A 12,831-nucleotide genomic window follows, 5' to 3' on the forward strand; every position below is an offset into this window, starting at 1 on the left:
ACCTAGTATGTTTATATTAAAACTTATTTTTAACATGTCCAAACTCTTAAATAATTACTCAAACACCCGTTTACCATACTTTTATTTTCACTATAGGAGTAAAAGGTTTTAACACCAATGATCCTTGGTCTCATTTAACATATCATTGGTCTCATTTAACAAGTATATTTATGTAATATTTTGATTTTTTTAGTTTTTAGATAATTCTTAAACCTTACATGTACAAAGGACATGTACAGTAGCTTTCCCCCTTTTTTTAATATTAATATTATAAAATTTTAGTTATTAGCTTTAAAAATAATATATTAGTTTTTTTTAGAAAGTTAGTCTAGATTAGTCTCTTCTTTACCACGTTTAAATCTAAAGTTTAGGGGTTAGGTTTAGGTTGTACACGTATCTTCTCCTTGTGTTGCCACCACTCTCTTTCATTATCAAAATCTGCCTCTTATTTCTTTAAAAAAGAATGTGTCTTCATCTTCTCCTTGCTATCATCAGTTCACCATCTTCACCAGAGGCTTTTATGGTAAGTAAAAGTTCCATCTTTAGTATTGAATTGTCGTATTTTTGTTATGCAATTGTCGAAATTCTTGTCAGTTGTCTTCAATTCTTGTAGGTGATGTTGTGTTGTTTTTAGGGTTTTCACTTGTGCTCTTTATGATGGGTTTAATTTCTAAATTGCTCTTATACTAATATGTAATTCAAACCGAAGCTTTAAATTCTTATGAAAACTGTGATGTATTTTATAATTTTAAAGTACATTTGGAACAAATTGAAGACATGGAGTTGTTGATGCCTTTTTTCAATTTTCCCCCTTCCTGTACACCAATTTTTTATCCTAATTTAAGGAGAATATAGAAAATAGAGAGCTCTAGCTCATTGGTTAAGGTTTGTTTATTAAACTATACCCACTCAAGTCATCAAGTTTGAGCTCTAGCTAGCATCACCAAACAATTTAGGGGTTGTTTGTTGGTGAACTGGATTTGTTTGATTCAGGGAGTTCATTTCCAGAAAAGATTTCTTTTTCCTCTTCAAGAGAAGCAAAATATTAATGTATATTTATGTTTTTTACAAGGGTTTTAACATGTTGTACAATAGGGTATGCACTCTTGCTTGCATTGCTTGCAAGCTTACATATGTCTTTAGGAATATCTGTCAAACCTTCACCATTTCCATTTGTGTTTGGGTGGTGCTACACCTGCCCAATAGTTTTGATGTTTTGTGTATTTTATGGCTATAAAATAAAATTTCGTGTGACAACACTAACGTATAAATATTCTTTAAAAATATTATTATCACATCGGTTTGGGATGGTACCGGTACTTGGTATAGCAATCGAAAAAAAATATGCCAAAGAAGATATCGACGTGTCTTTTGCAACGATCCAAATCGTAAAGAAAAATAATTTATATTGGACGGTATCGTTGTGACACGCTAAACCGTCGAAAAAGTTAACGTTTTAAAAAGCACAATAAAGCTCTATAAAAATAATATTTTGACGGTATAGATTCGAGTTATTTTAAGTTTCGACGCTGCTGTAACGCACGACGGGTCAATATACCAGTTATTATCATTTGATGGAAGTCTTTTGTTTTTTTTAAATGGTAGCTTATTTTGGCTAACTATTAATTCAACTTCAGCATACTTGAGCCTATAAAAACAAAATCCCAGCCTTACAATCGTAAACCGGAAGTGAAGTAAAAATTGTTCGTTGATACTTGATTTTAGAACTGGGCCTAGCCCGGTTTACGATTGTAAGGCTGGGATTTTGTTTTTATAGGCTCAAGTATGCTGAAGTTGAATTAATAGTTAGCCAAAATAAGCTACCATTTAAAAAAACAAAAGACTTCCATCAAATTATAATAACTGGTATATTGACCCGTCGTGCGTTACAGCAGCGTCAAAACTTAAAATAACTCGAATCTATACCGTCAAAATATTATTTTTATAGAGCTTTATTGTGCTTTTTAAAACGTTAACTTTTTCGACGGTTTAGCGTGTCACACCGATACCGTCCAATATAAATTATTTTTCTTTACGATTTGGATCGTTGCAAAAGACACGTCGATATCTTCTTTGGCATATTTTTTTTCGACTGCTATACCAAGTACCGATGTGATACCAGTAGAAACCCCGCTGCAATAATCAGCACGATCGGGACAGGTTACTTTGTGCAGTGGCTGGGATCATTTCAAGCTTTCTTAACTGTGACAGCTTGCTTGTATTTCGCCACAGCCATATTTTGGAACCTTTTTGCTACTGGCGAATGCGTCTTTTAGGTTTGTATAGAAAAGAGATCTAAAGGGGACCCCAAAACATAATATGCAGAAATTGCGTTTTATAGATAGGGAGATCAAGTTTAGTGATTTTTTGTTGTATAAACTGTGTTGAGATCAAGGTTTGAGTGTTGTAGGTTAAAAAAAGAGGGGGAGGTTTTTTCAGTGTTGTGCAAATGTAAGTTATATAATGGGGCCTTGGAAAGAGTATTTGTTTGCTTTTTGTCTCCTGTTGTAAAATAATTTTGAGCATCACAAAATAGAAGCTATATTTTTATAGAGTTAATTATATGGTTGGTCTATGTGATATATTAATATCAGTATTTTGGTTTCAATACATATTTATTGGAAAGTACACTGCAGGGTTTTGAGGCAGTGCTTTATGAACATCTGGGTCAAATTTAGGGTCTCTAGGGGGCTGATTTGTAATAAAAAAAGGGATGACGGAACTATGAATGATTTACCTGAAAAAAAGCTGATATATAAACTGCAGCTTTTAGTATGTAGTGATTATGCTTTTTAACTTCTTGTAAGGGTCTGTTGCTTTATGTGATTCGTGTTGCTGTCTTTTTTTTAAGCGTCTTATTTGTGGGGCGTTTTAAAACTATGTTGAAGGCTTGGTTCGAGTATGTTTTGAGTTTTTTTTCTATATTTTCCCAATTTTATAGCCTGTCCACCTGTGTTTAGGAGGATGACATATGCTTCTTCGTCTATTAAAGAGTTTTTTTTTTCATAAATTGCTTCACGGGTTTTCTTTATGAAAGAGTTGTAAAGCTTGCCCTTCTCATTCATTATTAGTAATATTTATAGATTATATAGTTCTCCTATTTTGGTTGTTTTGCACTCTTCTGACTATTAATTATTCAACTCGGTTATGGTAGTTCCCTTTTTATTTTATTAGTATCTAAAAAGAAAACATAATTCCTCTTGACAGCCCGAATCAATCATCTATTTAAGGAGTTTGGTAGTGTTTTGTGAAATTTCATATTACATGATGCTCTTTGTAATGTTAAGTTATTAAAACATCTTTTACTTTAAATGATTCATAAGTTTGTATCAGCTCATCAGTTTCTACAAGTTCTAACCTTTAACATCAAAGTTTTACAATAACTTCATTTATTTTACTAAAAATGAAAGAACCGGTGTTTATTTCAAATTAACAACTGAATTTGTATGTTAGGTTACTTTCAGTTGAAATAATTATCGTTTATTATCTTTGTGTCTTACATATTGTTTTGTTTATTATCTTTTAGGGTATTGGGAAGTAGTGTCTCAACTGTTTTCAGGCTACAGCAAAGGTAACGTGCCGTGTTAGATAGATTCTTCTTTTAAAGTTGTTTTCCTAATTATTTGTTATATTCTTAATATCAACGTTTGTGGATCTAAGTTAAAAAAAATTCATAGATTATGCGTTTAATTTGCCACTTTAGTTAGTTTTGTAACGGGTAAAAAAGTTGGTTTGTGTCTAGATTAGTATTAGGTAGTTGTAGATAGATCGAGGAGGTATGAAGGAAGTTGGCAAACCTTCTTCTAATAAAGGGCATCATGCTGGTAATGCTGCTACTTCTTCTACTAAAAGACGTCATTCTACTACTGCTGCTTTTTCTAATAGAAGTCCTGGTGCTTCTGTTGCTGCTGATCTTTCATGTGGCTATTCGTCACCTACCTTAGATGAGGTTGCTCAGTTACAATGTTTATCAGGTAAGCGTTTATCTGTTCTTGCAAAAAGAGCCCGTACCAATCCATCTAATATTCAAACGACATGTTCATCAAGTGGTCAAACCTCAGTTTTATCAGAAGAACACATTCCTATATCTTCTTTATATGTTGACTTTGGAGATTGCACACAGGTTTGTGAGTATTGTCATTCTAGATTTTGGTTTGAAGAACGTCTTAGCTCTTCTTCTAATGCCCATGCTCCAAAATACAACCGTTGTTGTAAAGCTGGTCGGGTTAGGATATCGTACCCGTTAGAACCTCCTGATAGTCTAAAACAACTTTTTGATAATTCTCGGTTTCTTGATAATATTCGAGTGTATAATTCAATGTTTGCTATGACTTCTTTTGGAGCAACTATTGATGAATCTATAAACTTATCATCGGGTCCTTATGTTTTTAAAATAAGCGGTCAAGTATGTCATCGGATAGGTTCATTTTTCCCATCTCCTGGTGAGCGCCCACGATTTTTACAGATGTATGTCTATGATACTCAACATGAGCTTTCTAATAGGCTCTCTTTGTTTGGCGATCATGGGTCTTCATCTTTGGATCCCGAGATTGTTAGGCTTTTAGTTTCAGTATTAGATGAAAATAACAAGTTAGTAAAGCTTTTAAGAACTGCTCGAGAACTTTGTAATTCAACGGAAGTACCTGAATTTGCTATTTGTTTATATAGTAGCGTTAAGGAGGTTTGTTACGATAGGCCCGCTGCTGGTGTCATTGGTACTATAATTTATGACAACCAACCACGGGCATCTGCTTTTGATATAGTAATTCATATGAAAAATGGTGTTGTTGAGAGGGTTAGTAAGTTACATTCGCTTTATATGTCGTTACAATATCCTTTACTATTCCCTTACGGTGAACAAGGATGGAATCCAAATCTACATTTTGTTAATGATGACCTTTCACGTATTACTATGGATATGTTCTATAGCTACCAGATTCATGATCGCTTTAGTACATACACACTTTTGCTTAGAGGTGGTCGTCTATTTCAACAATACTTGGTCGATGCGTACGTTTCTATTGAACAAAATAGGCTTGACTATATAGCATCTCATCAAGATATGCTTAGGACTGAATATTTACAAGGCATCCATGATGCATTGTTACGCGGAGATACAAGTGGACATGACATTGGAAAGCGGACTATTTTGCCTACATCTTTCACTGGTGGTCCACGTTATATGTATAAGCATTATCAAGATGCGCTTGCTATCTGTCGTGTTTATGGAAATCCTCAATATTTCATAACATTTACCTGCAACGTTAAATGGCCGGAAATTACGAGATACCTGGCTGAAATTCCTTCTTTAAAGGCACATGATAGACCCGATATCATTGTCAGAGTTTTCAAAATGAAAGTTAATGCTTTTCTCAAACATTTAAGATCTGGAGTCCCTTTTGGTGAAGTTGTTGCAGGTTGTCTTAGCTGCAACTACTTTTATCATCATTGAAATCTTAGTTTATAACTTAAGAGTAGTGACCGTTATCTTTTCCCCTCTCAGATCTTTACACAATAGAGTTTCAAAAAAGAGGTCTTCCTCATTGCCATACCCTCTTATGGGTGAAGTCAGATAACAAAATTCAAACTGCCAGTGACGTGGACAAGTATATTTCGGCAGAGATCCCTGATCCTTCTTTAGAGCCGGTTCTTTATAAGATCGTCACCAATCTGCTTTTGCATGGTCCTTGTGGGCTTCCCAAACCTAATGCACCTTGCATGGTCAATAATAGTTGTTCAAAACACTTTCCAAAGAATTATGAAAATGAAACTATTATTGATGAACAAGGGTACGTGCATTACAAAAGAAGGATGAATGGTTTCTCTGTGGTTAAAAATGGAGTTACATTAGATAATGCGTTTGTTGTACCTTACAACAGAGATTTACTTCTCCGTTTCCAAGCGCATATCAATGTTGAATGTTGTGGTTGGAATATGGTCATCAAGTACTTATTTAAGTACATATCTAAAGGAGCTGACCGTGTTCGGTTTACAATAACAAAAACGCCATTAACTGTTATTGACAATCCGCATGGATCCAATCGTCCAATAGACGAAATAAAAAACTTTGTGGATGGCCGGTTTATTTGTCCCCATGAAGCCGCATGGAGAATTTTTGAATTTCCAATTCATAGTAGGGATCCAGCAGTACAAGTATTAGCTGTTCATTTAGAAAATATGCAAAATGTAACTTTCCGAGATTCACAACGTTTGCAAAATGTTATAGACAATCAAGCGGCAAAGAAAACAACTCTTACGGAATGGCTAGCCAATAATATAGCTGATGACACAGGACGACATTTAACGTATGTTGATTATTTATCAGAATATAGATGGATTCCAGCAGGAAAGTGTTGGGTGCGTAGGAGTACAAATAGAAGACCTTCTATAGGAAGACTTATATACGTTCATCCTTCAAGTGGCGAGACTTATTATTTGCGAATGTTATTAGCTCAGCAGCGTGGCTGTAAAACATTCAGCGACATACGCACCATTGGGAATGAGGTATTCCCAACTTATCGTAGTGCATGTGATAAATTAGGACTGCTTGAAAATGACCAAGAATGGACATATGCGTTTGTTGAAGCATCAATCTGGGCAACTTCAAAAGAATTACGTGCATTGTTTACCCACATGTTGTTGTTTTCCAATATCTCCAACCCATTAGATTTTTGGAAAACTCATTGGCGTTTGATGGGTGATGATGTTACGTTGAATGTGGGTCACTCAATAGGCTTTGCGCCAAAGAATTTAAGTGACAGCGACATCCAACAGTATATTCTCTATGAAATTGAACTTCTGCTTAATTCAAGTGCGAGCCCATCGTCGCTTGCTAAGTTTGGGCTGCCTATGCCACGCTTGGAGTTGTTATCTGTCTTAAAAAATCGGCTTTTGATGGAAGAGAAGGATTATGATACATCAAAATTAGCCTCTGAACATGAGCTTCTAAAAAACGCACTCCATGGCAGCCAACTAGAAATCTACGACTTAGTTATGAAGTCGAATTTCGAAAATAAACAACTCCTACTTTTTGTTTATGGGCATGGTGGCACCGGAAAAACATACTTATGGACAACCATTATTTGTGCATTAAGGGCGTCAAAAAAAATAGTACTAGCGGTTGCAGCCTCGGGTATTGCCTCTTTGTTACTACCATCAGGAAGAACGGCTCACTCTAGATTCAAAATTCCTTTAGACCTGACTGATGACTCAATTTGTTATGTCAAAAAGAATACCCAGCTTGGTCAACTTTTAATTGAAACATCTCTTATAATATGGGATGAGGCACCTATGAGTGACCGTAGATGCTTTGAGTCATTAGACAAAACTCTTAAAGACATACTAGATAACTCATGTGATCCTTTCGGTGGTAAGTCGGTGCTACTTGGCGGCGACTTTAGGCAAACACTTCCTGTTAAAATAAAAGCTTCAAAATTTGATATTATAAACTCATCTTTGCCTAAATCCTATCTATGGCCTCACTTCAAAGTCGTAAAGTTATCAGAAAATATGCGTTTACATCGACCAAATTTAACTACTCAAGAGAAGGCTGACATCAGATGGTTTTCATCATGGTTACTTGAAGTTGGAAACGGTACAGTAGGTACTCCGGTGGCAAAAAAAGAGGTGGACATCAAAGTATTACACATTCCACAACAGTTTCTCCTACCTATTGGAAAAGATTCTCTAGCTGATTTGATTCGATTCATCTACGATGCTGATACACTTAGCCATCCATCGCTCGCAAAATTTTCTGACAAGGCAATCGTTTGTCCTAAAAACAAAACCGCTGATGAAATCAATGACTTAGTACTTAGTATGTGTGATGGCACTTCTACTACATATTTAAGTTCCGATTCTATGACTCCTCATATGAACGATAAAGGCGACACTGAAATGCTTTATCCGATTGAATATATTAACATGTTAAATTTCAATGGCTTTCCTCCACATCGGTTAGATTTAAAACCTAATACTCCAATTATATTGCTAAGAAATATTAATCAAGCAGCAGGCCTTTGTAATGGCACTAGGTTGTTACTATCTAGATTACTCCCACGGATTATAGAAGCACAAGTTATTATAGGAATAGCTTCTGGACATCGTGTTTACATACCGCGGATCAATTTTGTAAAAAAAGATCAAGAGTTGCCTTTTATTTTCAAAAGAAAACAATTCCCAATTAAGGTTTGTTATGCTATGACGATAAATAAAAGCCAAGGACAATCACTAAATAAAATAGGCATTTATTTACCAGAGTCGGTTTTTAGTCATGGACAACTATATGTAGCTTTATCTAGAGCCACTTCAATAAATGCCTTAAAAGTCCTTATAGTTCCAGAAGAAGGCACCGACTCAACAAAAACAAAGAATATTGTTTTCTTTGACTTTCTAAATGCAATTTGTCCCACACAGGTAGAAATATATATAAATATCATGTGTTCTTTATATATAATTCTACATTTAACTTTTACATATATTACTTAAAATTGTTGTATATACTAACCGTGGATTAATACATTGCTTTACAGGATACACTCAATGGCTGTTAGGAATATCTCTGATGTAAACCCAAATGACAATGCAGCTCCCTTAGAGGTTAGGGTGATCAGAACTTGGCAACCATTCTTATTTCAGAATGAACACTGCTACCTGTTTGTTGACAGCAGGGTGAGCACTATTTACTATCTTTTCTAATAACTAGGATTTGTTCTCTTATTTCCTTTTAAAATTGAAAATGTTTGAACACCCATAACTAAGCATAAATTATAGAATCCTTATTTTTTGTATCAGCTTACATATATATTAAATTTTAATTTTAGGGTGATGCCATTGAAGCTTATGGTAATAGGCGTGACAAAGCTTTATTTGAATCCAAATTCAGCGTTGGCTTATGTTATCGCATCAGTAAGTACCTGTCAAAGAAAGCACGCAATAGTCATAATGTTGTGCCTTCCAATGCCACAATACATCTAGGCAGAAGCACGGTTTTCGAACCAATCGTTGGCGTCGACATCCCGCATCAGTACTTTAACTTTATGCCATATGAGAGTTTACGTGCCCGTGAGAACATGCACTTTCTGTTGACAGGTATACTGATTATATATGTCTAACAAAGTACAAGTTATCACAACATCCATACATACTTTTCCTGTTGAAATTTATCTAACTAGATACAATCTACAGACTACATTGGCCGGTTTGATCGATTTACAAGTGACACTAGGACAACCTCTGGAAAAAGACTTATGAAGTTTCTTCTTGAGGATGCTAAGTGTGTATTGTCACTCATTTTATATTTCTAAATTGAGACATCTATATACTAAATACATAACGATAACCTAAATTATATTTCAGTGAAAGGTTCATTGAGGTAGCACTGTGGGAAGAAATCGCTGATGCCGTTGACAAAGAAGCCTTGGTAAACACGCCATTTCCATGTATTGTCGCTGTGACATCTATGAAGGTACTGAGGTTTAAGAATCTTCAGCTCGCATCAACAGCAGCCACTCATTTATATGGAAATCCTACCATTCAAGACGCGTCTGATTTAGCTAACAGGTAAAACATAAAGTTAATTTGAAACAAAACACTTTATAAGTTACAGTCTTTTAAATTAAATAGAGTTTAACTGATAATCCAATCTCCAAATAGTTAACATGAAACCAACACTATATGGTTAATTATTAATAATTCATCCTTAATTTCCTTAATATCTTAGTAAGTGGAAAAATATATATTTAATATGTTGTAACAACAAAGTATTGACATAAACAATGTAACTAATCTATTATAAATGGTGTTTACACAGGTTTAGGGAGAGATATGCTGGCATCAACATGGATGATCGATACACGCTGCCTATTGCAAACATTCTTGCAAAGAACCCAGTTGATTACATGGTACATTTCATTACATTGCTAAAATAAACCTACTCTTTTTTCTTAACAACCAATAATAGAGACCCTGTCTTTACTATTGAACACAGGAAGTAAAATTTTCCTGCATAGCATCCATCGTTAGTTACAACCCACGACGTTCATGGTTTTACAAAGGATGTACCGTTTGTAAGAAAAAGCTTGGCTCTCGAGAAGATGCGTTAATCTGCGATGACCATCATGACGCGCCACAACCAAAGTATTTGTAAGTCCAATAACAAAGTTTTTTTTTTTTTTTTTTTTTGTAAAAAAAATATTTCTTCCAATTGATTGTAAAAAATACAATTGCATATATAATACATGTGGCCCTAAAATATATAGTATTATATAGGTCATCTATTAAAAATATGCATATATATCTCAACATACTTATGTTTTAAGAATGGTTAATAGTTCATTGCACCTATTGTTTCTGTTACATTAGTTTTCATTTACATATTACTGAAAAAGATGCGTTTACGTCTAAATGGTAGGTATTGCATCAACTGCACAATCGCAGATAGTACAGGAAATGCCACTGTGACAATATTTGACATACCCTTTCAGTCGGTCATAAAAATCCCGTGCAATGAGCTGGTCATACAACAGGGGTACACAGATTCAATGACAACGCCCGACGTGTTTTCTAAACTTTTAGGTGTTTCACACATGTTCAAGCTTCAATTTAATGATCGAGCGCACACAGGTTTTACACAATTTGTTGCAAATGAAGTACTTGAATATGTTCCTGTCATGAATGAAGTTGCTGTAAATGAAGTTGTTGTGAATCCTACTATTACTGAAGTATCTGATCCAGCTGATGTTGAAAACCAGCATGCAACTCAACCTTTGGAAAATCCACCAACTAATGTTGCTCTAGAAACAACAGTCAAGCAAGTTCCATTTACCCCTGTGACTCCAGCGAAGATTTACACAACAAAGCGACAGTTGTTTGCTCTTTCAGGTGATTAAATCAAATCATTCATCTTAAAAACGCTACTACAATATGCAATATTCTAACATACTATTCAATACGCTTACAGGTGAAGGTTCTAACAAAGCACCCAAAACTAATGCACCTTGAAAAGTCACTACCTTGGATGTGAATGGAGTGATATAACATGCAGGCTATCCTTTTGAAGTTGTCTATATACAGAGCAGCCTTTTGGGAACACCTTTTTTGCAACCTAAATTAAACCTTTCTAGAATACTAATGAAGAAAGGTTTTGCTGCTCTTAGGAACATAGACATCAAAATACTTTTGTACTCACTCCATCTACATGTAACTAATTAGGTTCAAAAAAACTTTATGTAGTTTAACTGTTAACCGTAATGTCACTATGCAGTTTATCTTTATATCAGTATTTTGCTACAAATTGCACCCATCTTCCTTCTCATCTTGATATTGGTATTTTGATATAAACTACACTCATCTTGCTTCTCATCTCTCTTACCGGACACCCCGCCGCGAAGCGCGGGTGTCTCTCCTAGTATTACGACAATTAAGAACCTGAGAAATAGTTTAATGGCATTAAATTTTAGATTTTGAGTTCAATTCTCACAAAGAGTTTTTTTTTTTCCAGATTTATTGGGTTATCTCGTGGTGTATAGATATTATTGCCAAGTGGAGATGAATATGATCGGATGGTTCTACCGGTGGCATAATGATACTCTAGTGGTTCGTCAGTGATCCAAATTCACCGTTAAAAAAGATAATATTACGAGAATTATAACTCTAAATTCTATTCTTACACTACAAAAATCATGAGGGGAATAGTGCCAGACAACTGCTTGGCACCCCTAACCCCTTCATTTGTCGATTTTTTTTTGTATATAACATATGAACCTTTAGCTTCGTTAATATACGTATTTAGCCCCTCTATTTTTTTTTTAAGTTTTATTTTTATTGGTTAACTTTGTTTATATATGCGTGTTTAGTCCATCTACTTTAACTTTTGTTGTGTACATGTTTAGTCCTTCAAATTTTATTCTTTTAATTGATTGTCATGCTTTCTGTTTTACTTTTAAACCTTTAACTTCGCTAATATACGTGTTTAGCCCCTCTATTTTTAGAAAACAAAATTTCTTTTTATTGGTTAACTTTGTTTATATTTAACTTTGGTAGTGTACATGTTTAGCCCCTCTACTTTTATTCCTTTTAGTATTTCATCTTTTCGACTTTTCCCCTTGCTGCCGTAATGAATCAACCTGCAGGGAATAATGACCGTTAGCTATTGGTTGGCACCGCCACTACTCTTGGACTTTAATCAAGTTACTTTATAATTCCTAAACTTTATTAAAACAAAAATTATTTGACATGCGTATTTTTATCTTCGTCTCAGTGTAATTTTTATTTAGATTGTGTTATTAGTAGTATGTACAAATAATCAAAACACAGATCTGCATATTATCAAACAAAGAAATATTCCGCTTACCGTCCCACAACACGTACGGGGCATAGTGATATTAGACCATGGGGTATGGTGGGGCTTGAGTTGGGGCTTGAGTTGGGCATTGGTTGACACGTGGAATGGGTGGCAGACATGGGCTAAACCCACATTCAACACGGTATGGTGGGGCGGGGGTTTGGGACGTGGGTTTGGTGGGCTTCGCTGGGCTGACCGCTGGGCTATTTCAATATTATGTAAAACAACAAAGTTGAGATTGTTGGGCTTCGCTGGGCTAGGATTATTTTCTTGGAATCCATACGGGTTGCTCGGGTCAAAAGGACGGTTATAAGGATGCATTTTTTCGTTTTGTAGAAGGGGAATTGAAGGTGTATAGAAGATGTGGTTGAATGTGGTAATAAATGGAAGAAAAATGTGAGTTTTATAGTGAAAAAATGGAAGAAAAAATTAATTTTTTTTAATATAGCCGTTGGCCAACGGCTAGCCCAACTGCTCTTTTCTTTTGG

The 12,831-nt window shown here is 35.0% G+C and overlaps 1 protein-coding gene across 1 annotated transcript; it reads left to right on the forward strand.

Moving 5' to 3' along the window:
* The first annotated feature begins 379 nt into the window (after positions 1 to 379).
* LOC110942111 lies at positions 380 to 11,278 on the forward strand. The gene is made up of 10 exons (XM_022183831.2): positions 380 to 523; positions 3,527 to 3,571; positions 8,532 to 8,670; positions 8,823 to 9,090; positions 9,187 to 9,274; positions 9,358 to 9,561; positions 9,812 to 9,902; positions 9,989 to 10,143; positions 10,412 to 10,881; positions 10,961 to 11,278. Exons 3-10 carry the CDS (start codon positions 8,542 to 8,544, stop codon positions 10,999 to 11,001), a joined length of 1,446 nt encoding a protein of 481 aa, XP_022039523.1. The 5' UTR covers positions 380 to 523; positions 3,527 to 3,571; positions 8,532 to 8,541; the 3' UTR covers positions 11,002 to 11,278.
* The last annotated feature ends 1,553 nt before the right edge of the window (positions 11,279 to 12,831 follow it).

The sequence above is a fragment of the Helianthus annuus genome, chromosome 5 (genome assembly GCF_002127325.2).
Source record: "Helianthus annuus cultivar XRQ/B chromosome 5, HanXRQr2.0-SUNRISE, whole genome shotgun sequence".
NCBI classification, from domain to species: domain Eukaryota; kingdom Viridiplantae; phylum Streptophyta; class Magnoliopsida; order Asterales; family Asteraceae; genus Helianthus; species Helianthus annuus.